At 42.5% G+C, this 25,340-nt stretch overlaps 1 protein-coding gene across 8 annotated transcripts in view; it reads right to left on the minus strand.

Annotated features, from left to right (window-relative positions):
* The window catches only part of FBXO25 (F-box protein 25), a 63,367-nt gene that overhangs the window by 32,265 nt on the left and 5,762 nt on the right, over positions 1–25,340 (minus strand). For all 8 annotated transcript variants that reach the window (XM_014867389.3, XM_070500100.1, XM_070500099.1 and 5 more), the window contains exon 2: positions 23,520–23,660. In XM_014867389.3, coding sequence (XP_014722875.1) covers positions 23,520–23,653 — 134 coding nt within the window. In that variant the 5' untranslated portion in view covers positions 23,654–23,660. The remainder of the gene's footprint in view (positions 1–23,519; positions 23,661–25,340) is intronic.

The raw sequence follows: 25,340 nt of genomic DNA on the forward strand, positions 1-25,340 counted from the left end.
GCAACACTTCCTCACTGAGCATCAACCAGATAATGCTAACTGTTAAGGCACTTAACCGACGCCAGAGGAAGCAGAACATTCATGTTTCCCGTTTAAATGCACTAATTAAAAGCTTTCCCAATTTTTCTTTTTCTTTTTGATGAAATAAGGAAATAAAATCATAAGGCAATAAGTAAACAACTTGAACACATTTTCTTTTAAAAAAATAGTTTCTTCCTTGTAGTAAAAAAAAAAAACTATGTAAACAGCAGTCCACCCCCTCAGAACTAAAGGTGCTCACAATTTTTATTTTCAACACACTGAGCTGTTTTCGGTCTGAAAGCAAGCAGGGGGCTCTGTGAAGACGAGCTTGCTAGCACAGGTCCAGGGACTGATGCCCAGCACCAAGGAAGTAACCTTGTTTATTTCCCCATCATTGCTCTTTGAACAAGAAAATCATGCAAAAGCTCCTTCCACTAACCAGTATTGACTTTTAATAAAAACAGCTGAAGTTACCAAATGACTCTATTTATGACTGTCAGAACAGACTTAAATGGCTTTGGCAACAGTTGTAAATCATCAAGAGAAGCAAAAGCGCATTTAGAAAAACAAACAATTTAACATTCAGCAGCAGGCATTAAATAACACCAATTCATGAAAATTGTTCATCCTGGTTGTATCTCACATTTAATCTTACACTGGTTTGTTGTCATTGATTCAAATACTGAATGTAGAAGCTTTCAAATCTGAACAGCTTTTCTAACTACAAACATTCAGGAAAAAGAGAAATACACTGTTCTCAGAAATAGTGTCAGTGACATGAAATCAGGCTGCGGGAGGAGAGGAGGGTTGCAACGACCTCACCGGGAGGCGGGAGGGGCGCTGTGAGCCTCAGCTGGGCGCTGGAAAGCCTAGAGCAGAGAACAGGGAGCTAGGAAATGCCCTGACATGTCTGAGCCGCCCAGACTCAAATCCTCCTGTCTGAAGGGAGGAGACAGTCCCATCTTATCCCTGCTGACACAGGCAGGGCTGGCTGCAGAAACCACTTCCTTCTCAAAAACATGATCACAACCGTGTGGGCCATGGCTCCCCGAGAGCTCCCCATGCTGGTGGACACCGAAGCTGGAGTCAACCTGCCTGGGCAGCGAGGAAGCTCAGCGACCTCAGAGTGAGGCCCAGATCCTCCCAGACACAGCTACAAGCCTGGGTCCACAGGGACAATCAAGGCAAATGGCTTCTTTAAGGAAACTCAGTTGCTGACTTTAAAAAATATTTTAAACCAGGAAAAAAGCTGTATTTTTTTGGTGGTAGTTGTTATACTCACAAGTTAAAAAAAGTAAAAGTAAGAAAAAAAAAGCTTCCAAAATTAAAATTCAACATCTAAAAATGTGAATTAAGCAGTGTTTCATGTTGTACAAGTCTTCCCATTTCACGTGTATATAAACTATTGGTCAAACACATTTCAAGGCAAATCCATCACGGACTCTGACTTAAAAATCAGTGAGGGGCCGCCCGGTGGTGCAGCGGTTAAGTGCGCACGTTCCACTTTGGCGACCCGGAGTTCACGGTTTGGACCCCGGGTGCGGATATGGGACCGCTTGACACTCCATGCTGTGGCAGGTGTCCCACATATAAAGTAGAGGAAGATGGGCACGTATGCTAGCTCAGGGCCAGGCTTCCTCAGCAAAAAGAGGAGGATTGGCAGCAGTTAGCTCAGGGCTAATCTTCCTCAAAAAATAAATAAATAAATAAAATAAAAAATCAGTGGAACCCTCAACAACAACAAAACAACCTGATTAAAAAATGAACAAAGGACTTGAATAGACATTTCTCCAAAGACATACAGGTGGCCAATAAGCACATGAAAAGAGGCTCAACATCACTAATCATCAGGGAAATGCCTTCCAAAACCACAATGAGATACCTCACACCTGTTGAGATGGCTACTATCAAAAAACCAGACAATAACAAGTGGTGACAAGGATGTGGGAAAATTGGAACCCTTGTGCACTGTTGGTGGGAATATAAAATGGTACAGCCTCTGTGGAAAACGATCTAGCGATTCCTCAAAAAATGAAACACAGAATTACTACATGATCCAGCAATTCCACTTCTGGGTACATACACAGAAGAAGTGACAGCAGGTCTCCAAGAGATGTTTGTGCTCTCATGTTCACAGCAGCACAATTTACAGTAGAAAGAAGGTGGAAGCAATCCAGGTGTCCATTGACAGATGAATAGATAAACAAAATGTGGTCCATCCATACAATGGAATATTGTTCAACCTTAAAGGGGAAGGAAATTCTGATACATGTTACAACATAGATGAACCCTGAGAATATGATGCTCAGTGAAATAAGCCAGACATGAAAGGACAAAGACTGTATGATTCCACTTACATGAAGTACTTAAGAGGAGTCAAATTCACAGAGACAGAAAGCAGAATGGTGGGTGCCAGTGGCTGGGGGAGAGGAAAGGGGAGTGAGTGTTTAATGGGGACAGACCATCAGTTTTGCAAGATGAAAAGAGTTATGAGGATGCACAGTGGTGATGGTTGCACAACAATGTGAATGTGCTTAAGACGACTAAACTGTACACTTAACAATGGTTGAGATGGTAAATTTTATGTTAGGTAAATTTTATTCACAATTAGAGAAAGAGCAGCATGCTCGTCAAGTCTCGGGAGGATGTCTGGAGTGTGTGTTGGGCAAAGAGGAGGGAAGAAGGAAGCCTTAAAACACAAGCAAACAATGGACCCTCACACAATATGACAAGGTGAAAATACAGGGGACAGATGTACGTGCAAGAACCACAGAAGGTCTATACATTTTATAGGGTCTCACTTATGAAGCTGATGGTTTTTAACACTCACATCCACAGCCAAGTATCGCACCAGCACCCTCTTTCTCGGGAATGTGCCTACAGGCAACAGAGCCTGAGGGTTTTCTAATAAACACTGAGGGCGCACGACTTCCCCTACCTGGCATTCATTTCCAATCAAGAAACGGAAGAATGTAGAGAAGAGTCATCCAAACAACTCCTAATAGAAACAACCTATGGCCGAGCAAAGAAATTCTCCTGGTAATTTAACTCTAGAAGTCAGCTAGCGGCTTTAACACTGTCCATGTGTGCCCTAATATCTCCGAATGTTATAACCTCATCCCAGTGGTGACCTGTTAGAAAACTGACATCTTCCTGAAGAGGCAGATAACACCGCCTTGAGCTCCATTTCCCACACCACTCTAGGGTTCACTGTGGTCTGTGAGGTACTGTGCTATGATGGGCTGACATCTTCCCATCATTCTCACACACTTCGGGGGAAATAAGACAAGCGAGGGTAAGCCTCTAGTTTTGAAAATGGCTGATAGGATAGTCGTTCTAAGCTGTGGTGCTCTTAGATACGTCACCAAAGTTTTGTTTCTAGCAAGAAAATTACCAAAATTTGTGAATGATTTAAGTTTTAAAAACTATAAAATGTACTGCATGTGATAAAAAAAATCAAGTGAGTACAAAACGAAAAGTCTCCCTTGCCAATCTCACATCCAAATTGGCTGAAGTGGATTTTTTTGGCTGCTCTGGTTACTAATTTTGTAATTCCAAAAACCAGGCATATACCTCCACATCTTGAGTTATCTATAAAAAACAAGGAACTAACCTCATTACTACCCTCCTCTCCATTGGGGTTGGCACTTTCTCACTCAATTATCCGCTCATGGCCCATCTTTTTTCATCTCTCTCTCCACGCATTTCGTGGTCCCCACACAAACTCCGACTATTCTGAAGTAAATCCCAGTTGGGATATCATTTCAGGCTCGAAATGTCGCAGGACGATATTCATCCTGCTGTGATTTGTGTAGTGTTTCTTCATGGACGAGTTCTTCCATGACTGAGCTGTCTGGCTCCCAACCAGGTGGTACGTTCTCTTCAGTGTCCGATGTCTCTTCAAGGTGCCTGGAATGCAGGTGGGATTCTCACTGGACTATCCCCTACCTTCGAGCGCTCAGCCTGGCTTGGGGATGGGCAGGCACAGCTGCCCGGATGCCCCCTGTGTGGTCTTAGTGGAGGTGGGGAATGGGCAGGATGTGCTGTTAGACCGTGTGTCTGGACTTGGGGTCACCCCCAAGCACCCAGTGATCAGGTGACCTCCAGGGCTGGGGATGGAGGGATGCACACGTCTGTTCTGCTGGTGGCTCCTCCCGCGTCTCTCAAATGATCACTCTGAGGTTGTCCCTGAACGCCCGAGCTCCTTGCTGCTCCCACCTTCTGGGTGATTCCACATCACACTCTCCCACCAGGAAGTCCTTCAGTCAAACACTGTGCCCTGTGTCTCACCGACTCTTTATCTTTTCAGCTCCACAGAGACACAGAGTTGCCTCCCCCATTTCTTTCTCAAGTACAATATATATTTACAATATTTAAGGTAATATATTTCCTTTTTCATTTCTAGGATTTTGCATGATAGGGGAAACTGTAGCATCCACCCCCAGTCAATTTCTTGAAATCAGAATCTTATAAATGATATAAAACCAGATATATTTATTATTGTATAATAAATACATTGTAATGTATTTATTACTGTTGAACAGTGGCCCCTAGAAGATGTCTAAGTCCTAATCTGCGGTACCTATGAATACGACCTTATTTGGAAACAGGGTCTCTGCAGATGTAATTAAGTGAAGGATCTCATCATAAAATCATCCTGAATTAACCAGTGGGCCTTAAATCCAATGGCTGGTGTCCTTCTAAGAAGAGGAGAGGTCACATGAAGACAGACACAGGGAGAAAGTGGTGTGATGGTGGAGGCAGACTGGAGCGATGTACAACCCACAAGCCAAGGGGCGCCAAGCACTGCTGGCCACACCAGAAGCTGGGACCCGGCAGAGCCTCCAGGAGGAGCCGACCCCACCAACACCTGGACTTCAGACTTCCGGCCTCCAGAACTGTGAGGGAAAATGTTCTGTTGCCTTGTGCCATGGAGTTTATGGTTATGGTAACCCTAGAAAGCTCACACAATTGTCTATCTTTTTAAATTACTTCAGTTTGACATTGATCTTTCTTGAAAGCTATAGGAGACTTTGGGAAAGAAACGGACAGCAAAACGTGATTTCTCTGAAAGATTCTGTAGAGCACAGTAAATACGACACAAAAGGTGATCACTTTACCAAAAACAAACAAAACAAAGAAATCCTCAAGCACAGTCGCGATCAAGGGCCCATCTCCTCGGCACTTCTTCCAGAACCAGCGGCTGCACACCCTCTCTAAGAGACGGCTTCAGCTCCTTGCCTCCACGCTGGCGCCGTCTCTGCCCTAACAGCCTGAGCTCGTTTTAGGTCATACGTTGATTCATCAACAGTCACCAGTTACCATTTAGCTTTTCATCCACACATTCTCCAAAAAGGATCAGGGTTTATATTGTGTTCTCCTGGTGGCCGAATGTTCAAGTTTATTCATTTTCCTGATACAAAGTTACTTTTGCATCAGTGTATTATTAGTGTCTCTTGAAAAAAGATAGATAAAAAGTCCAATTTTAAGTTTAAAAAAAACAGACGTGAAACCTATTTTTAGCATTAACACATCTTTCGTAAATACCCCACGACATGCACGAGGAGTCTGACACGAATGTGTGATAGGAGGGGCCCTGGACAGACGGCAGGACAGGATATTGAAGGCTGAGGCGAACGGTGGCCACACAGCCCCACACCTCACCCAGCAAGGAGAAGCAACTGGACCACACAGCACGCAATTTCAGGATGGAAAACACTGTCACTAAGAGGTTCAAAATGGAGCCCTCTAAGAGAAGGCCTATGTCAGGAAGTCCAACTACAGTGGCTAACAAATCTGTGAGAGAGAACTGTGGAATGCCCAGGGCACAGAGCGGCCACCCACAGCATTCCACTCACTTCCTGCAAGCACGGTTCTGACCCTAACCCTCCCAGCTGCTGTCTCGCCTGACTGACAGACGTCATCATGATATTCACACGGCTACCAATCCTATCAATTCCTTCCCACTTAAGAGTGTATGTCCATAAGATGAGAAGGAAGAAACAAGTGAACAGCAGTTTGGAGCCAGGATCACAGGCCAGGGATGGCAGAGGTTCTGGTGACATACTCAACATATTCAAGTGAACCAAAGGTTTATCATCTAGATAAACTGACTTTTAAGGGTAAAGGCTATAACAAACTTTACGAATGTGACAAACACAGGAAGTACTGTGACCAGCAGCTTCATCAGGGATCCACCATAGAATGAGGTTGGGGACCAACAGCGCTAGAGAGGCAGAGGCAAAAAGGCTGGTGTTGAGCAGGTAACGTGTATTTATTTGTAGAACTATGGGTACATGGTGGTGGAAGGGAGACAGCACAGCATGCAATGGTTATACAATAACATAAACGAAGAACCACCACCAAAACTGTGGAGGAGGGAATGGGGACAGGGAGACAGACCAGGAGCTAACTGCAATATTGTCTACTGTGGGGAGCCAACTGTCAGTATTCAGAAAAGAAGGATCCAGGTTATGATATAACAGGATTAGCATAAAGGTGACAATAAGAGGGAAAACCTCCTAAATACTAAGAGCATAAAAGCAAATAAAACACAAGGTGAGAGGCTCTGTCCTGAGTGTATGAAAGATACGCACACAGACACAGAGAGACAGGTGTAAATTCACAACGTACGTCTAGAACGTTAACTTGAGAGAACTGAGCCAAACAGAGCAGTGAGCGTGGATAGGCATGGCTCACTGTTGAAGGAAAGAGTTCTGGGTTGGCTTACAAAGCAAAACCAAACGCCATGCTGAACATAAGACACACACCTATAAAGGACGGGGAGATGTACCTCAGAGCTTACAGGACCAAGAAGAACCACCATCACAGTGTTACCGCACAAAGGGCATGATCTGCTCAGTGTGAGACAGAAGCCAATCAAGAGGCAAGACGGTGGCAGAGAAGGGCATTTATTAAGCGATAAGCTAGCAAATCGCAAGATGGGGGTACCAGCATCCTAAAGAACCATCTTACGGGGGACACAGAATCTTGAAGCAGTTAAAGAGGCCAGTGGGCTGTAGGGGAGGGTTAGGAATATTGACTCTCAGGTGTTACAGACTGGGAGTGGCCACACCAGATCTTCAGTCGTCACTGATGACGGCTGTCAGCACAGACTCTCTGTTCGGGGGTCACCACATTCCTAAGGAACTCAAAAGAACGAAGTTACTGTCTTATCACAGCTGGGAGGTATATGCACAAGCAGGAGTCCTAGAATCTACAGAGAAGGTGAATCTCCTGGAGGGGGCACATCCAGCGGGGTTAGTCAGTCAGGGGTCATTCAAAGCTACAAGATAGCTTTATTCTCTACAATGTGGCTTCCCTTATGTCAACCTTGTGTTGAGCTGGTATCAACAGGACACTTTATGGCATTAAATACATACACTAATAAAAATTTAAATAATAAAAGTAAATAATTTAAACATACACCTCGAAAAGCTAGAAAAAATAAATGAACAAAAAGAACTATTAAAGATAAAAGCAGATATTAATATATAGAAAAAGAGTAAAATTAAAAATTAAACCCAAAAGCTGGTTCTCTGGAGAAAACAAAATCAGTAAGATAAACCACTAGATAATTCAACAGAAAAATAAAAGATAAAATACAAATATATAAAATCAATAATGACAAGAAGAAAATTATAAACACAAACACAGGAAATTTTAAAACTCATAAAAGACTAATTTGTAAAACTCTTGCAAGTAAGATGAGATGAAACTGGCAAGATTTTTAAAAATATAAATTTAATGCTACCCTAATAAAACACATCATGTTTTGCTCTAGAGCTAGACAAGTTAATCATAACGTTCATTTAAGAAGAACAAACAAGCAATAATAAGGAGACAGTTCTGAACAAGACTAACAACGAGGGCAGGAGGCCAGCCCTGCCTGCTACTAAAGTCCATTCTAAAACCTCTAGGAACTGCTTCTGGTCAGGTTCAAGATGGTGACATAGGAGGATCCTGAACTCACCTCCTCCGATGGACACACCAAACTGACATACGAACAATTTCCTCTGAAAACCCAGAAACTAGTGGAGCGAGCCCTCCAAAGGAGAGGAGAAAACAAACCACAGGGGAGTGGGCAGGAGAGGCTGAGACGTGGGACCCACAAAGGGGAGGACTCGCCGGGGTGTCTTCCTGAGAAGTGAGGGCTGGACCCCAGCTCAGGACCCCAACTTTTAAGACTCACTCCTGAGAGCCAAGGCCCCAAAGACCTGGCTCTGAAAGCTGATGGCACTCATGGCGACCAGCCCCTCCAGGCTACAGCAAGTCGAGAACAAGCCCTCAGAGGGCTCACGAGCACTTGCCACCTGAGGACCCGGGTCTGAGCAGCTGTGAAAAGTACCAGACTTTCTGTGAAGACGCTCATCTGCTTCTCACCTTACAGCATCGGCCGAGGGGCAGGCATCCCATTTCACACACACCTAGGCCCACTGAATACCCTCCAGAGACGAGGCCAGGGACGCCCTCTTGGCGCTTTCCCTCTGCCTCACTCCAGCTGGCTGGTACCTCCTGGAGAAGAGCTGGCACCCCTTTCTGGTGCCCCAATATTTGCGGCTGCTGCCAAGGGATACGTCCCCCTCACCCGGCTCTGCACTCACAGGTCCCACAAGACCGTAACCAAGGGAGGGAGAGTTCTCAACCAGCAGCCACGCCCAGGGCACAGCAAGAGTGCAGAGCCCCAGGAGCTCAGTCTCTGTGGAAGAGGCCTATCAGCTCATGGTCACAGCTGTGCCTGAGACGGAAGGGGCTTCCGATTAAACACAGATCCCAGGCTAACCCCATCCTCTCCAGAGAACGGGGAGGCCCGCAGGCACCATCTCCACCCTCCCCCCATGCCCGGCCCCAGGTCCTCAGTGCCTCTGAGGAAGCAGCTGTGTACACGTCTGGCAGCCCCCCTCCTTTGTGGCTACTGCCAGAGGACATGTCCTTCGATTGCCTGGCTCTGGCCAGAGGGCGATCGTGGGGTTCAATGGGACCACAGCAAAGAAAGAAACCTTTCTTAACTGGCTATCAAGCTTAACTCAGAGAGAGGAGACGGAAAGGCCCATCTCCCAGTCTTCCCCTTAAAGAGGTATATTTGCATACTTCAAAGCTGCTGCCTGAGGGTGTGGCTTCCGATGAGCCTGAATTTCGGCAGCCTGACTGAGATCCTCCCCTGTGGGACACTGACAGGTCTGGCACACCCTCAACTACTGCCTGCCTCTAAGAATAAAGCAGGCTGCTTGAACAATCACAGAGGTCTGAGAGATAACAAGAGCTCGAGCAGGAACGAACGACAAGGCTCATCTCCAACACGAGCCCACTCCTCCAGGACTGGGAGAGGTGGCTGTTTCATTTACTGTATAGAAACGAACACCAAGAGTCATGGTACATTAAGAAATAGAGGAGTATGTTCCAGATGCAAGAACAAGATAAAATCTCAGAAAAAGACCTTAACGAAACAGAGATAAATGATTTACCTGATAAACAGAACAAAATAACAGTCATAAAGATACTGACTGAGCTCTGGAGAAGAATGGATAAACAGAGTGAGAGTTTCAACAAAAAGACAGAAAATATAAGCAAGTACCAAATAGAAGACACAGCTGAAGAACACAATAACTGAACTGAAAAACACAACTGAGGGCTTCAAAGCAGACTAGGTCAAGCAGAAGAAAGAATCAGTGAACTCAGAGACAGGGCAATGGAACTGATCCAATCAGAGGAACAAAAAGGAAAAAGAATAAGAAAAAATGAAGATAGGTTAAGGGATTATGGGACATCAAGCAGACCAACATTCGCATTGTAGGGGTCCCAGAAGGAGAAGAGAAAGGGGCAGAAAACTTCGCGAATCTGGGGAAGAAACAAGACATCCAGATCCAGGAAGAACAGAGTTTTCTAAATAAGATGAACCCAAAGAGACTCATACCCAGATACATTATAATTAAAGTGTCAACGTTAATGACAAGGAGAGAATCTTAAAAGCAGCATAAGAAAAACGACATGTAATGTACAGGTCAACCCCCATACGACCATCAGCAGAAACTTTGCAGGCCAGGAGGGACTCGCAATGATATACTCAAAGTGCTGAAAGAAAAACTTCCAACCAAGAATACTATACCTGGCAAAGCTGTCTTTCAGAATTGAAGGAGCGACAAAGAGTCCTGCAGACAAGGAAAAGCTAGAGGAGTTCATCACCGCTAGACCAGGCTTACCAGAAACATTAAAGGGACTTCTTTGAGCTCAAATAACAGGGCACTAAGTACTAGCAGGAAAACATTTGCAAATATAAATTTTACTGGTAAAGGTAAATAAATAGTAAAATTCAAAACAATCTAATGTAAAGGTGATGGGTTAATCACTCATAAAGCTAGTATGAAGGTTAAAAGACAAAAGTAGTAAAAATAACTAAAACCACAATAATTTGTTAATGAATACACAAGATAAAAAGATGTAAATTGCATCATCAAAAACCTAAAATGCGGGGGGGACAGTAAAAATGTAGAGCTTTAGAACGTGTCTAACTGAAGTTGCTATCAACTTATAATAGACTGCAATAGATATAAGTTGTTATATGTAAGCCTTACGGTAACCACAAACCAAAAACCTACCGTAGATATTCAAAAGAGAAAGAGAAAGGAATCTAAGCACACCACTACAGAAAATCATCATATCACAAAGGAAGAGAGCAAAAGAAGAAGAAAGGAACAAAGGAATTACAAAAAAGCCACAATCAATTAACAAAATGACAAAAGGAAATACACACCAATAGTTACTTTAAATGTAAATGGACTAAATTCTCCCCAAAAAACCCAGAGTGGCTAAATGGATAAAAAACCAAGACCAATCTATATGCTGCCTACAAGAGACTCACTTTGGATATAAGGGCACACAGACTGAAAGTGAAGGGATGGAAAAAGACATCCCGTGCAAACGGAAACAAAAGCAAGCTGGGGTACCTATACTCACCAGAAATAGACAAAATAGACTTTAAGACCAGGACTGTAATAAGAGACAAAGAAAGTCATTACAGAATGATAAAGGGATCAGTCCAACAAGAGGATATAACATTTGTAAATACTTATGCACCCAACATAGGAGCACCTAAATAAATAAAGCAAATATTAACAGACCTAGAGGGGGGTACAGACAGCAAGACAATGATAGTAGGAGACTTAAATAGCCTACTTTCATCAATGAGTAGATCATCCAGACGGAAAATCAATAAGGAAACACTGGCCTTAAACAACATGTTAGATCAAGTGGACTTAACAGACACATAGAGAACATTCCATCCAGAAGCAAGAGAATATACATTCACCAGGCCGGCCCCGTGGCTGAATGGTTGAGTTCACATGCTCCGCTTCGCAGCCCAGGTTTTCATCGGTTTGGATCCTGGGTGCGGACGTAGCACTGCTCATCAGGCCATGCTACAGCAGTGTCCCACATGGCAGATTCAGAAGGACATACAACTATAATATACAACTATGTACTGGGGGGCTTTGGGTAGAAGAAGAAAAAAAAAAAAAAGATTGGCAACAGACGTCAGCTCAGGTGCCAATCTCTAAAAAATAAAAAAGAGAGAGCATATACATTCTTCTCAAGCTCACATGGAACATCCTCCATGATAGATCATATGTTAGGCCACAAAACAAGTCTTAATAAATTAAAGAAGGTTGACATATCAACCATCTTTTCTGACCACAATAGTATGAAAGTACAAATCAATTACAAGAGGAAAACTACAAAATCCACAAATATGTGGAGATTGAACAACCAGTGAGTCAAAGAAGAAATCAAAAGAGAAATAAAAAAATACCTTGAGACAAATGAAAATAGAAATATAACATATCAAAACTTATGGAATGCATCAAAAGCAGTTCTAAGAGGAAAGTTTATACCTATAAATGTCTACATCAAGAAACAAGGAAAATCTCAGGGGCCAGCCCGGTGGCGCAGCGGTCAAGTTCGCACATTCTTCTTCGGTGACCTGGGGTTCACCAGTTTGGATCCTGGGTGTCGACATATGCATCGCTTGGCAAGCCATGCTGTGGAAGGCGTCCTACATATAAAGTAGAGGAACGTGGGCACGGATGTTAGCTCAGGGCCAGTCTTCCTCAGCAAAAAGAGGAGGATTGGCAGCAGATGTTAGCTCAGGGCTAATCTTCCTCAAAAAAAAAAAAAAAAACAAGAAACAAGAATGATCTCAAATAAACAACCTAACTTTATGCCTCAAGGAACTAGAAAAAGAACAAACACAGCACAAAGTTAGTAGAAGAAAGGAAACAATAAAGATCAGAGTGGAAATAAATGAAATAAAGACTAAAAGGACAATAGAAAAGATTAATGAAAACTAAGAGCTGGTTTTTTAAGTAAATAAAATTGACGAGCAATTAGCTAGACTCACGAAGAGAGGACGCAAATAAATAAAATCAGAAATGAAAGAGGAACATTACAACTACACCAAAGAAATGCAAAGAAATATAAGAGACTACTATGAAAAATTATAGGCCAACACACTGGACAACCTAGAAGAAATAGGTAAGTTCCCAGAAACACAGAACCTAGCAAGACCGAATCACGATGAAGTAGAAAATCTGAACAGACAATCAGTACCAAAAACCTCCCAACAGGAGCCAGCCTGGTGGCACAGCCATTAAGTTCACACGGTCTGCTTCAGCAGCTCGGAGTTCACTGGTTGGGATCCCAGGTGCAGACCTATGCACCACTTGTCAAGCCATGCTGTGGCAGGCGTCCCACATAAAATAGAGGAAGATGGGCACTGATGTTAGCTCAGGGCCAGCCTTCCTCAGGAAAAAGGAGAATTGGCGGTGGATGTTAGCTCAGGGCTCATCTTCCTCAAAAAAAACCTCCCAACAAACAAAAGTCCAGGGCCAGATGACTTCACTTGTGAATCCTACCAAACATTCAAAGAAAAATTAATACCAATCCTTCTCAAACTCTTCCAAAAAATAGAAGAGGAGGGGCCAGCCAGGTGGTACAGCGGTTATGTTTGCATGTTCCGCTTCAGCGGCCCAGGGTTTGCCAGTTCAGTTCCTGGGTGTGGACCTATGCACCACTTGTCAAGCCATGCTGTGGAAGGCATGCCACATATAAAGTAGAGGAACATGGGCACGGATGTTAGCTCAGGGCCAGTCTTCCTCAGCAAAAAGAGGAGGATTGGCAGCAGATGTTAGCTCAGGGCTAATCTTCCTCAAAAAAAAAAAGAAGAAGAAGAAGAGGAGGGAACACTTCTAAACCCATTTTATAAGGCCAGTGTTACCCTGATGCCAAAACCAGACAAGGACACCACTAAAAGAAAATTACAGGCCAATATCCCTAACAAACATAGACGCAAAATTCCTCAACAAAATATTAGCAAACCAAATTCAACAATACATTAAAAGGATCACACATCATAATCAACTGGGATTTATTCCAGGAATGCAAGCATGGTTCAACACCTGCAAATCAATCAATGCGATACACAACATTAACAAAATGAAGGCGAAAAATGATATCATCTCAATAGATGCAGAGAAAGCATTTGACAAAATTCAACATTTGTTTATGATAAAAACTCTCAACAAAGTGAATATAGAGGAAATGTACCTCATCACAATAAAGGCGATAGATGACAGGCTCACAGCTATCATCACATTCAACTGTGAAAAGCTGAAAGCTTTTCTTGTAAGATCACGAACAATACAAGGATGCCCACTGACATCACTTTTATTCAATTTATTATTGAAGTCCTAGCTGGAGCAATTAGGTAAGAAAAATAAATAAAAAACATCCAAATTGGAAAGGAAGAAGTATAACTGTCACTATTTGCAGATGACATTATGTTATATACTGAAAACCCTGAAGACTCCATCAATAACTCTTAGAACTAATAAACAAATTCAGTAAAGTTGCAGGATACAAAATCAATATATAAAAATCTGCTGCATTTCTATATACTAATAATGAACTATCGGAAAGAGAAATTAAGAAAACAATCCCATTTACAATTGCATCAAAAAGAATAAAATATTTAGGAATAAATTTAACCAAGGAGGTGAAAGACTTGTACACTGAAAACTATAACACATTGATGAAAGTAATTGAAGAAGACACAAATAAACAGAAAGCTATTTTATGCTCATGAATTGGAAGAACATTGTTAAAACGTCCATACTTCCCAAAACAATTTACAGATTCAACGCAATTCCTATCAAAATTCGAAGGCATATTTCACAGAAATAAACAATCCTAGTATTTGTACGGAACCACAAAAGACCCTGAATAGTCAAAGCAATCTTGAGAAAAAACAACAAGGCTGGAGGCATCATGCTTCCTGATTTCAAACTATGAAATCACTTCCTCATTTCAAGCTTTAGTAATCAAAACTGCATGGTATTGGCATAAAAAAAGACACATAGATCAATGGAACAGAATAGAGAAGCCAGAAATAAACCTATGCATACGTGGTTAATTAATTTACAACAAAGGAGACAAGAATACACAACGGACAAAGGAAAGTCTCTTCAATAAATGGTGTTGGGAAAACTGAACAGCCACAGGGAAAAGAACGAAACTGGCCCACTAGCTTACACATACACAAAAATTAACTCAAAATGGATTAAAGACTTGAATATAAGACCTGACACCATAAAACTCCTGGAGGAAAACACAGGCAGTAAGCTTCTTGACATTGGTCTTGGTGATGACTCTGGGGATCTGGCAACAAAAGCAAAAATAGACAAATGGAACAACATCAAACTGAAAAGCCTCTGCAGAGGAAAGGAAACAATTAACAAAATGAAAAGGCAACCTACTGAATGGGAGAAAATATTTGTAAATCATCTATCTGATAAGGGGTTAACATCCAATATATGAAAAGAACGCATACAACTCAATAGCAAAAGAATAATCCGATTTAAAAAATGGGCAGAAGATCTGAATAGACATTTTTCCAAAGAAGACATCCAGATGGCCAACAAGCACATGAAAAGATGCTCAACATCATAATCATCAGAAAAATGCAAATCAAAACCACAATGACATATCACCTCACACCTGTTAGAATGGCTATTACCAAAAAACAAGAGATAACAAGTGTTGGTGAGGATGTGGAGAAAGGGAACCCTGTGTACCATTGGTGAGAATGTAAATTGATGCAGCCACTATGGAAAATGGTATGGAGGTTCCTCAAAAAATAAAAAATAGAAATACCATATGATGTAACAATTCCACTTCTGGGTATTTATCCAAAAAAACTTAAAATAGTAACTTGAAAAGATATATGCATCCCCATGTTATTTACAACAGCCAAGACATGGAAATAACCAAAGTGTCCATCAATGGATGAATGGATAAAGAAAATGTGATGTGTGTGTATGCATGTATATGTATACATACATATATATATATATATAAAATGGAACATTATTCAGCCATAAAAAAGAAGGAAATTTTGCCATTTGCAGCAATATGGAGGGACCTTGAGGGCATTATGCTAATTGAACTAAGTCAGACAGAGAAAGACAAATATCATATGACCTCACCTATATGTGGAATCTAAAAAACAAAAACCAAGCTCATAGAAACAGAGAACAGATTGGTGGTTGCTAGAGGTGGTGGGTGGGGGATTGGCAAAATGGGTGAAGGGAGTCAAAAGGTACAAACTTCCATTTATAAAATAAATAAGTCATGGAGGTGTAATGTACAGCATGGTGACTATAGTTAATACTGTATTACATATTTGAAAGTTGCTAAGAGAATAAATCTTAAAAGATCTTATCACAAGAAAAAAATTTTGTAACTATGTATGGTGATGGATGTTAACTAGACTTACTGTAGTGATCATTCCACAATACATACAAACAGTGAATCATTATGTTGTATACCTGAAACTAACATAACGTCATACGTTAACTATATCTCAATTAAAAAAATGGAAAATAAAATACTGTCACTGGGGACTTTGCTAAATAAGTTATGATATATCCATACAATGAATTACAGCATTATAAAAAATGAGGTAAATCAACATGTACAGACATGGAACTACTTCCAAGAAATAACAAGTGGGGAGAAAAGGATGAGCTGTGTAGTCAGACGAACATACAGTGGTAACAAGAGCACAAATCAATACCACCTCACTGGGAAATGGAAGATATGCCTTCCCTGTTACCTGGCAATTCCCCTCTGAGGTGAAGGCCCCTGAAAAGCTTGTGCACACGTGCGCCTGAAGATATGCATTCAGATGTCACTGAGCCAACGGACTCCATCCTTCCTGCTGTCTTCCTAGACTCCTCTCTTCCACTACACCCCATTCACACAACCTCTCAGCAAACCCTGTCAGCTCTACTTGCAAATATACCCAGAAACTAACACCTTTCTTCACCCCACCTCCCCGATTCTCTCCAAGCCACAACCATTTCTCACCCAGGTCATTTCAGCAGCCTCTTCAGAAGTAGTTGGTCTGCTTGGCCCTTGCCTCCCTGCGGTCTATTTCTAATCCCAGAGCCAGAACCAGCCTGTTAAAACACAAACCTGAACAAGGCCCCCTCTTCTCAAAATCTGTGACTTCTCATCTTGCTCTGAGAAAGGCCCAGGTCCTCACTATGCCCAGCGTGGCCCTTCATGCCCAGCCCTGGCTCATGCTGGCATCTGGTCTCCTGCTTTCCCTTCGTTCCGCCATCCTGGTGTCCCCGCTGCTCCCCGAGTGTGCCAAACAGACCCTGTCCCCAGGTCTCTGCTCTCCCGCCTCAAATGTCCATCAAGCCAGCTCTCTCAGTGCCCAAGATGTCATTCAACAGACCCCTTCTCAGGGAGGGCACTCCGCCTACTTTTCCACATACCACTACCCACCCCTCGACATTCTTACCTCCCACACCAGCTTTTTTTCACGCAGCACTTATTACACGGAACAAACCACGTGTGGAACTCATTGTGTTCACTGTCTGTCTGTCCCACTAGAATGCAAGCTCCACCAAGGCATGGTTTTTTGTCTGTTGTCATCTACTGCTGTATCCCAGCACTAGGAACACACAGTAAATGCTTAACATACAGTGTAGACTGAGCAGGTACGTCACGTGTCGTGATAAGGCAGAGGCATCTCAGATCTGGCTCACAGAGGGATTTATCTATACACCCATGGGGCAGAGGTGGGACTCAGGCCCATTCCGTTTCCAAGGAGCCCCTTGCTGGAAGGGAAGGCACAGCTGCGTCTTTCCAGTCTATCAGCAGAGACAAGTCCTTTTTCCCTGGCCCCTCACTCTGAATTGTCTAGCCATAGGCTCTCATCCCATAGGGGTAAGCACTGGGGCAAGGAGGGCCAATACGCTTTCTGTTAACAACGAGGTAATTAATAAAAAAGTCTGATCCAGATATCTCGTGCATTTCTGGATAAAACCAATAAAGATTCAGGATAAAGATAATGAAGATGAAAACTGAAAATCCAAGGTTCTGAGAACAAGTCTGATGTCTTCAGATTCGTTGGTGCAGCAGGAGCTGAGGTAGTCTTCTAAGAGACGGCGGACGCGTAATGGGACTTAGAAGTTAGAGGAGAATGAAGGAGGTTTGAGAGAGTACTTAGGAAGAGGAGAGCACAAGCTGACCAAACAGAGTCGAGCTGCTGGACAGCACAGAGGGTCCATCTGGACTGAGCAGACAGTCCGTCAACGGCGGTCCACTGAGTGAGTGAAGAATGAGTGAGCACGGGAGAGAGCACGTGACAACAGGGGAGAGTGAGCAGAGGAGGAGCAGATGAAGGGGTGAGTCGCTGAGCGGACTCACTATGTGCTCTGGTGAGATTCTCCTTCCTTGCATTTCCTAGCTGCTCATGTGTCGGCTCATTTAAGGTTGAGATGTGCTATATGGGTACACTAAAAAAAGACTGGAATGGAAGCTTAGGGCACTGGCAAGAGCACTACCGAAACAATGGATCACAGTATACGAGCAGGACAAGAAGGGACCCGCAAAAGAGTGGGCTGATAAGATGGGAAAACAACAGGTCGAGATGCAGGTGGCAGTCAGGAAACTTGGAGGGAGAGAGATTATGTTCAGCGATTGGGATGCCTTAGTTCATGGTTTTGGACCATCGGTGGGTGGCTGGAACAGAGAAAAGAAGGAAATCTTAGGAAGGAGGACGTCAAGAAAGGAGAGGCCAGGGTGTTGTGAGCGCCATAAAATGGACACTGAAATCGTTCCAGGCACGGACAGGAAGGGGTTGGAGAAAAAGACTGATGCTTCGCAGACTGACATCTGGATAAGACAGTGAGCACACACTGGGCTACCCGTGAGGAACAGGATCTGAGCTAGCAAAGAATTTTCGCTTTTCACTTTATATGCTTCAGGTATGACTTTTTGTTGGCTTATAATTGACAAAAAAATGCACTATTGAAACAGACAGGTGTTTGCAATCCAAACAAAATCATTAATTAAAAAAGCAGCAACATCAAATACTGCCTGAAACAGCTGAGTCTGACATTGAAGCTAACTTTCTAAGTCACTAAGAAAAACTACAAAGAAAGGTCATCTGGGTTTTTCCTGAAACTTGTAACAATACTCTAAAGATCCTAAGGGGAAAAACACCAAAACAACAATGGGGTATTTATTTAACTAAATAAATGGGTACAAGAAAGTCTCCCCATCTAGGTACTATGACCCAGGGAGCACAGTTCTCACTGCAGAGCCAGAGGACCCTTGAATTCTCTGTCTGTCATGGTGATCAGAGACCATTTTTGCATTCTCATACGGGAATCAAAAATGCAGCTTTTCTTTTTCCCGTGGAACCCACAATTTAAAAGTGCTTTTTATAGAATTCAACTATCTTGGGATATCTTAGGAACTACTAGAGTTGAAGATAACTTTTACGGAGCCCCAAATTTACAATGATCTCCATTGCCATGCCCACTGAGATCCAAATAACCAAAACAAACCTTAAGATATTCAAATCTGGATAGGAAACAAAACATTTAATGAGCTGTAAATAAAAATAATGTGATGAAAATGTTTAACAAATTAAATGCAAAGGGAGAAACCCCTAGGAACGTCACTGTTAAGGCAGAGCTAAACACGATATATTTGACCATCTACGCCTTTATCAAATTTCAGCTTCACAAAAGACAAGGAACAACTTTGTACATCCTCCACTAAGCCTACGGTTACTAACAGTGAAACCTGATGGGAAATGCTGCAAATTCTTAAAGATATATAGTACCTCAACACTCTTCTTCAATGCCTTTCCTTCACGAAAATCATACAATTCATGGCAACAACACAAACTGTAGAAAGGTCAAGCCACTACTACTCAGGACCATCTCCCAAGCCCAAACCTGAGGCTCGTTCTGGGGCTCCCCCCTTCCCCTGTCTGGCCTGTCACTGGCTCTCTTGCTGATTCTGCCCTCTGACCCCATCCAACTGCACAGACACTGCCGTGGGTAAGCTCTCACCATTCTTCACCTGGTCTGTTGGTCTACCAGAATCCTCAACTGGCTGTCCTCCCATCAATCTGTGGCCCAGCCAATCTACCTTCTTTTTTGCATCTACAGTTTAATAAGTAAATTTCCCCAGAAGGGGTGAAAGTGAATCCTCTGTATCAAACTGTGCTCTGCAGTAAAATATTTTGTAAGTTCTAGACATCTTTTAAAAGAAGAACTAAGTATTCAAAATAGGAATTAATTCTGCTCCATCATCAACTTCCACAATATCATGAATGTTGCTTAAAAGAGCAGATTAATCAGGATTCACAGTAAGAACTGGCTGGCTGCCCCCGAATTGACCACGTTGAACTGCATAATTTCTTACCTATTTCCTCTGAACATTTAATTAAAAAATGAGGTGAAAAGTAAGCAGGGAGATATTTAAAGGTCTTCTATTTTCATGTCCATTTACAAAAAAGAAAATTAACAAAGTCAGTTAGAATCTTGATTGCCTAAATGATTTTTAGTGCAATATTCTTCCTAATTTTAGAAAGCCAGTTACAAATCAAAGAATTACGAGTGCTCTGTCTCTCAAAGACATTTGGAGGAAGATAAGGTAATTTTATACAGTGATTTAAAATGATGGTTACATACAGTTTTATTTCTTTATCAAATCTTAGGCTCAAAGTTAAACTGCTTTTTCTTCCAGGGAAAGAAAGAAATATCAGAGGTTTCCTGCGGCTCAATCCACAGCCTCTCCCACAGGTCTAGATATGCGTTTTGGTGGGAACGGGAAAGAGGAGGAGAAAGGAAGGAGGCAGAGTGGGAGAGAGAGGGCCTGGACTTGAGAGGCATCTGGATGGGGTGAAAGAGGGAGGGCTTGTGAATTCTCCCTGCACGTCTCCAGCAGCGGACAGCTAACGGGGGCTGAGATGCAGCCGTCTGTCTCAGGAGGGACACTGGACCTCTTCAGCTGACACAGAGAAGCTTCTGTGAGCAACCCTTACTACTTCCAAGGACTTTTCCAAAGTGTGAATGGGAGGGGTGAGTGGGAGTGTCTGTAGGAGGGGAAGGAAACAGAGAACATGGGGTTCACATCCTGGCTGCGTTCCCTAGTTCTGTGTGTGTGCAGAGAAATGAACCCTCAGGCACTTACACATGTTTGGGCTGAGAAGGAAAAGAATACTCAAAGAAAAGGAGAAACTCAGGCAACTTCCTTAGTGCAGAGCAGCAGTAACATGGTATTTCAAGAATGACAGTTTTTTTAAACCAACATCCTGTAACCTGTTTACCCATCCTAAAGGGTGACTTCCAGGACTCTCTACATTTAACAGGACACTGGGAGTACAAGTAAACATCTAATATTTCCATATATATTCAACCAACAGTAAATTTAAATAATTTGCTATAAAAATCACAAGACAAAAGACAACCTTGAATATTCATAACTGTGCAACACTAATTATCGAATACTAACAGCATATGTAATCACCTACCTTGTATATATTTTATTAAGAGAAAATAAAATTCAGAATGGCAAAAATGCCACAATATAAGTTCAACAAATATTATGCATTATCTTTACTTTAATCTGAAATGCAAAATAAATTTCTGCTTTGAGACCCCGAATTGCTAAAGCAATCCTGAGAAAAAAGAACAAAGCTGGAGGCATCACAATCCCTTACTTCAAAACATACTACAAAGCTACAGTAATCAGAACAGCATGGTACTGGTACAAAAACAGGTGCACAGATCAATGGAACAGAATTGAAAGCCCAGAAATAAAACCACATATCTACAGACAGCTAATCTTTGACAAAGGAGCTGAGAGCATACAATGGAGGAAAGAAAGTCTTTTCAACAAGTGGTGCTGGGAAAACTGGAACGCTACATGTAAAAGAATGAAAATTGATAATTCTTTTTCACCATTCACCAAAATAAACTCAAAATGGATCAAAGATCTAAAGGTAAGACCTGAAACCATAAGGCTTCTAGAAGAAAATGTAGGCAGTACACTCTTTGACATCAGTATTAAAAGGACCTTTTCAGACACCATGTCTTCTCAGACAAGGGAAACAATAGAAAGAATAAACAAATGGGACTTCATCAGACTAAAGAGCTTCTTCAAGGCAAAGGAAGACAGGATTGAAACAAAAAAAACAACCCACTAACTGGGAAAAAATATTTGCAAGTCATACATCTGACAAAGGGTTAATATCCATAATATACAAAGAACTCACATAACTCAACAACAAAAAATCAAACAACTCGATCAAAAATGGGCAGAAGACATGAACAGACATTTCTCCAAAGAAGATATACGGATAGCCAATAGGCACATGAAAAGATGATCATCATCACTGATCATCAGAGAAACGCAAATCAAAACTACACTAAGATATCACCTTACCCCTATTAGAATGACAAAAATAACCAAAACAAATAGTAACAAATGTTGGAGAGGTTGTGGAAAAAAAGGAACCCTCATACACTGTTGGTGGGAATGCAAACTGGTGTGGCCACTATGGAAAACAGTATGGAGATTCCTCACAAAATTAAAAATAGAACTACCATACGATCCAGCCATCCCACTACTGGGTATCTATCAATCTAAAGAGCTTGAAATCAGCAATTCCAAAAGTCCCATGCACCCCAATGTTTATTGCAGCACTGTTTACAACAGCCAAGATGTGGAAGCAACCTAAGTGCCCATCAACTGATGATTGGATAAAGAAGATGTGGTATATATATACAATGGAATACTACTCAGCCATAAAAAAGAACAAAATCGTCCCATTTGCAACAACACAGATGGACCTTGAGGGAATTATGTTAAGTGAAATAGGCCAGATAGAGAAGGACAATCTCTGTATGACTCCACTCATGTGAGGAATTTAAAAATGCAGACAAAGAGAACAGATTAGTGGCTACAGGGGAAAAGGTGGGGTGGGGGGTGGGCACAAAGGGTGAAGGGGTGCAGTTACAACATGACTGACAAACAATAATGTACAACTGAAATTTCACAAGATTGTAACCTATCATTAATTCAATAAAAATTAAAAAAAAATTTCTGCTTTGAATACTGCAAAAATCAGTCTCTAGTCTAAAGCTGCTAAATTTCTGTCAGAAAAACAGATAACCTGTAAGTTCAAAACACACAACTGGTAATTATGGAAGTGTCAAATGAAAATACACAGTAAATTCAATGACTAGACCCATGACAGCTTGGGGGAAGAAGCCCCAGACCTTCCTAACTCTCCAAATGCTCACATACCACTGGTGATGGAGACGCCGGGTACCATTCCACGGCCCTCCACCCCGCTGTGTGTTCACATCACCTCTGACTCTGATCTGATGGAGGTGCCGGGTACCACTCCACAGCCTTCCACTCCACTATGTGGTCACCTACCTCTGATTTTGATCTGATGGAGATGCCAGGTACCACTCCATGGCCCTCCACCCCCTGTGTGTTCACCCACCTCTGACTCTGATCTGGACACATGGCTACACATGAGGATGACCCCCACCCCCTCGCAGCATCCCCTCAGCCACGCTCTCGCCCATGAGGTGTGAGCAGATATGACACGCACACTCCTCCTCTTCCGCCCACTGGCCGGGATGCGCATGTCGTGGGCAGCACTGCTCCTTGGGCCATGAGGACGAGGCTACCTCTTGGGACAGCACAGCAACAGGACAAAACATCTTTCCACCCTCAGCAAAGTCGCTACACCAACTCAGGCTTTCAAGAGAGAAAATAATATTTCTGCCTGTGGAAGCTACTACTACCTGGGTCTCTGACATGCGCTGCCAAAACTCTATCTCTGCTGCCTCAAGTTCCTCAGCTGTAATGTGGGGTTAATGACAACACCACCTCTCTCTCATATAGTAAGTATTAAATGTTTTCAATAAAAAGAAGCAAGCAGCACCTTGTAAGTACTAGGCTCAGTCTGCAGCTAAATAACTTGTTTCTTCACACCAGCCTTGTGTGCAGGCATTTCTCAGCCAAGTGACAAGCTACACAGCTTTGCAGTGGCTTGAAAAATATTTGAAGCTATAGACAGTACGCAGCAAACGACATGGCTCTGCTGGGCTGTAACTTACATGCTGTGATTGATGCTACAGTGGTCATGCTCTCTCTCAAGTTCCTGACTCCAAGATTCGTATCTTCTCCAGCCATCTTCTGTTTTAATCCAACTCCATCCAGGAGACCTCCAGTCCTGACCCAAAAACGGCATAGTTCTCCTATAAAAAATTTAATTTATGTTGAAAACATGTGTAACTAACTAAAGTTTCTTTTCATTTAGAACATCTATTCATTAATTTTAGTGAATAAAGTTCTTACTTAACATTTAAATTTCTGCATATGCCTTAAATGCTGCCTAGACATTGGTGGTAAAATGGTGAAGAAAACACAGTACCTCAGTTGTACTAAAATGATAAAACAGGATAAGTATTGGTGGATTTATCAGCCCCAAATTGCCCATGTCATGAAAGGTGTACCAGAGGTGACATGTCAGCTCACACCTGAAGAACAAGCAGGAGTCAGGGAGTGAGGAAGAATAGGGAGCACTGTACCAGACAGAAAAGTCTCTTTGCCAGAGATCAGAAGCAACATAAAGTGAACATCTTCATGTTCAGACACTGTATGTAGTTCACTCTGGCTGAAGCTTACAGTTCAGCCGTGCTGTATAAAAACGTTTCAGTCAATCATGGACTGCATATTTGATGGTGGCCCCACATAACCTAGGTGTGTAGTAAGCTGTACCATCTAGGTTCGTGTAAGCACACTCTATGACGTTCACACAACAAAACTGCCTAACGATGCATTTCTCAGACAGGATCCCCGCTGTTAATGCATGACTGCATAAGAGAGGGAGCAGGGAGCAGCTAGAAGAATGGAGAAGCAATTAAGGGAGAGATCAAGTCAAAGGAGTGGACTTTACTCTGAGGTCAATGAGGAGTCAAGAGACAGACTTCAGCAGGTAAGTGATTCCATTAGATTTGAGGTTCACAGAACTCAGGGTTACACTGTGCAGAATGAATTGAGGGGGGAGGCAGCTGGAGGAAACAAGAGTTAGGATTGCAGGCTACTCAATACTGGCCTTTAAAAGGTGAGAGTATGGCTGCAACAGGAACAGAGAGAAGAGAGTCTAGAAACTCTTAGGAGGTAGAGTCAAACAGAAATCAAGGGGCTCCCATCCTGTGCCATCTCTTGCTCTCTCATCCACTCAGTGTTCCAAGCTATCCTAGGGAAAGGCGCATGGGGCAACGAACAACGCCAGGCAGGCTAGATGTGTGAGGGGAATCAAAGATACCCAGATTTTGATTTTCTCACCTGGCTCTGACATAAGGAATACAGAAGGGAGAGATCCTGATTTCAGTTTTGGAGATGCCTCCTAGGTTTGCTACATCTGTTGTACTGGCACTATACTAGATTCCAAGTATAAAAACCATGACTTAAAAATGATGAAACAGACATTATTACCTCCATAAAGCTTACAACTTGGTAAAAGCAAGACTTTGAATACCAGTTCTTCCACTGCCTGGAACCGCCTTCCTCTTGATCAGTGGTTCTCAACCCCTGCTGTGCATTAACGCCACAGTCTTGGAAGCTTTTAAAAAGTACAAGTGCTCAGCCCCATCCCAGACCAATTAAATATGAATATTTGCAGTGATAGCTAAGTACAAGCATTTTTTTCAAATGTCCACCAGTCATCTCATGCACACTGAGGGCTAAGAACTGCCTTGGATATTCACACTGCCGACCCGAAACATCACTGCCCCAGAAAGGCCTGCCTGACCACTTGACCCGAACAGCTCCCTCTGCGGCTGCTCCACTCACTCCCATCAGTCTCTCGTCTTCACAGTAATAAGCACTGTCTGAGATCATTTGTATGCTTATTGTCGGTTTTCCTCCAAGAA

Source organism: Equus asinus, chromosome 27, assembly GCF_041296235.1.
Source record: "Equus asinus isolate D_3611 breed Donkey chromosome 27, EquAss-T2T_v2, whole genome shotgun sequence".
Lineage (NCBI taxonomy): Eukaryota > Metazoa > Chordata > Mammalia > Perissodactyla > Equidae > Equus > Equus asinus.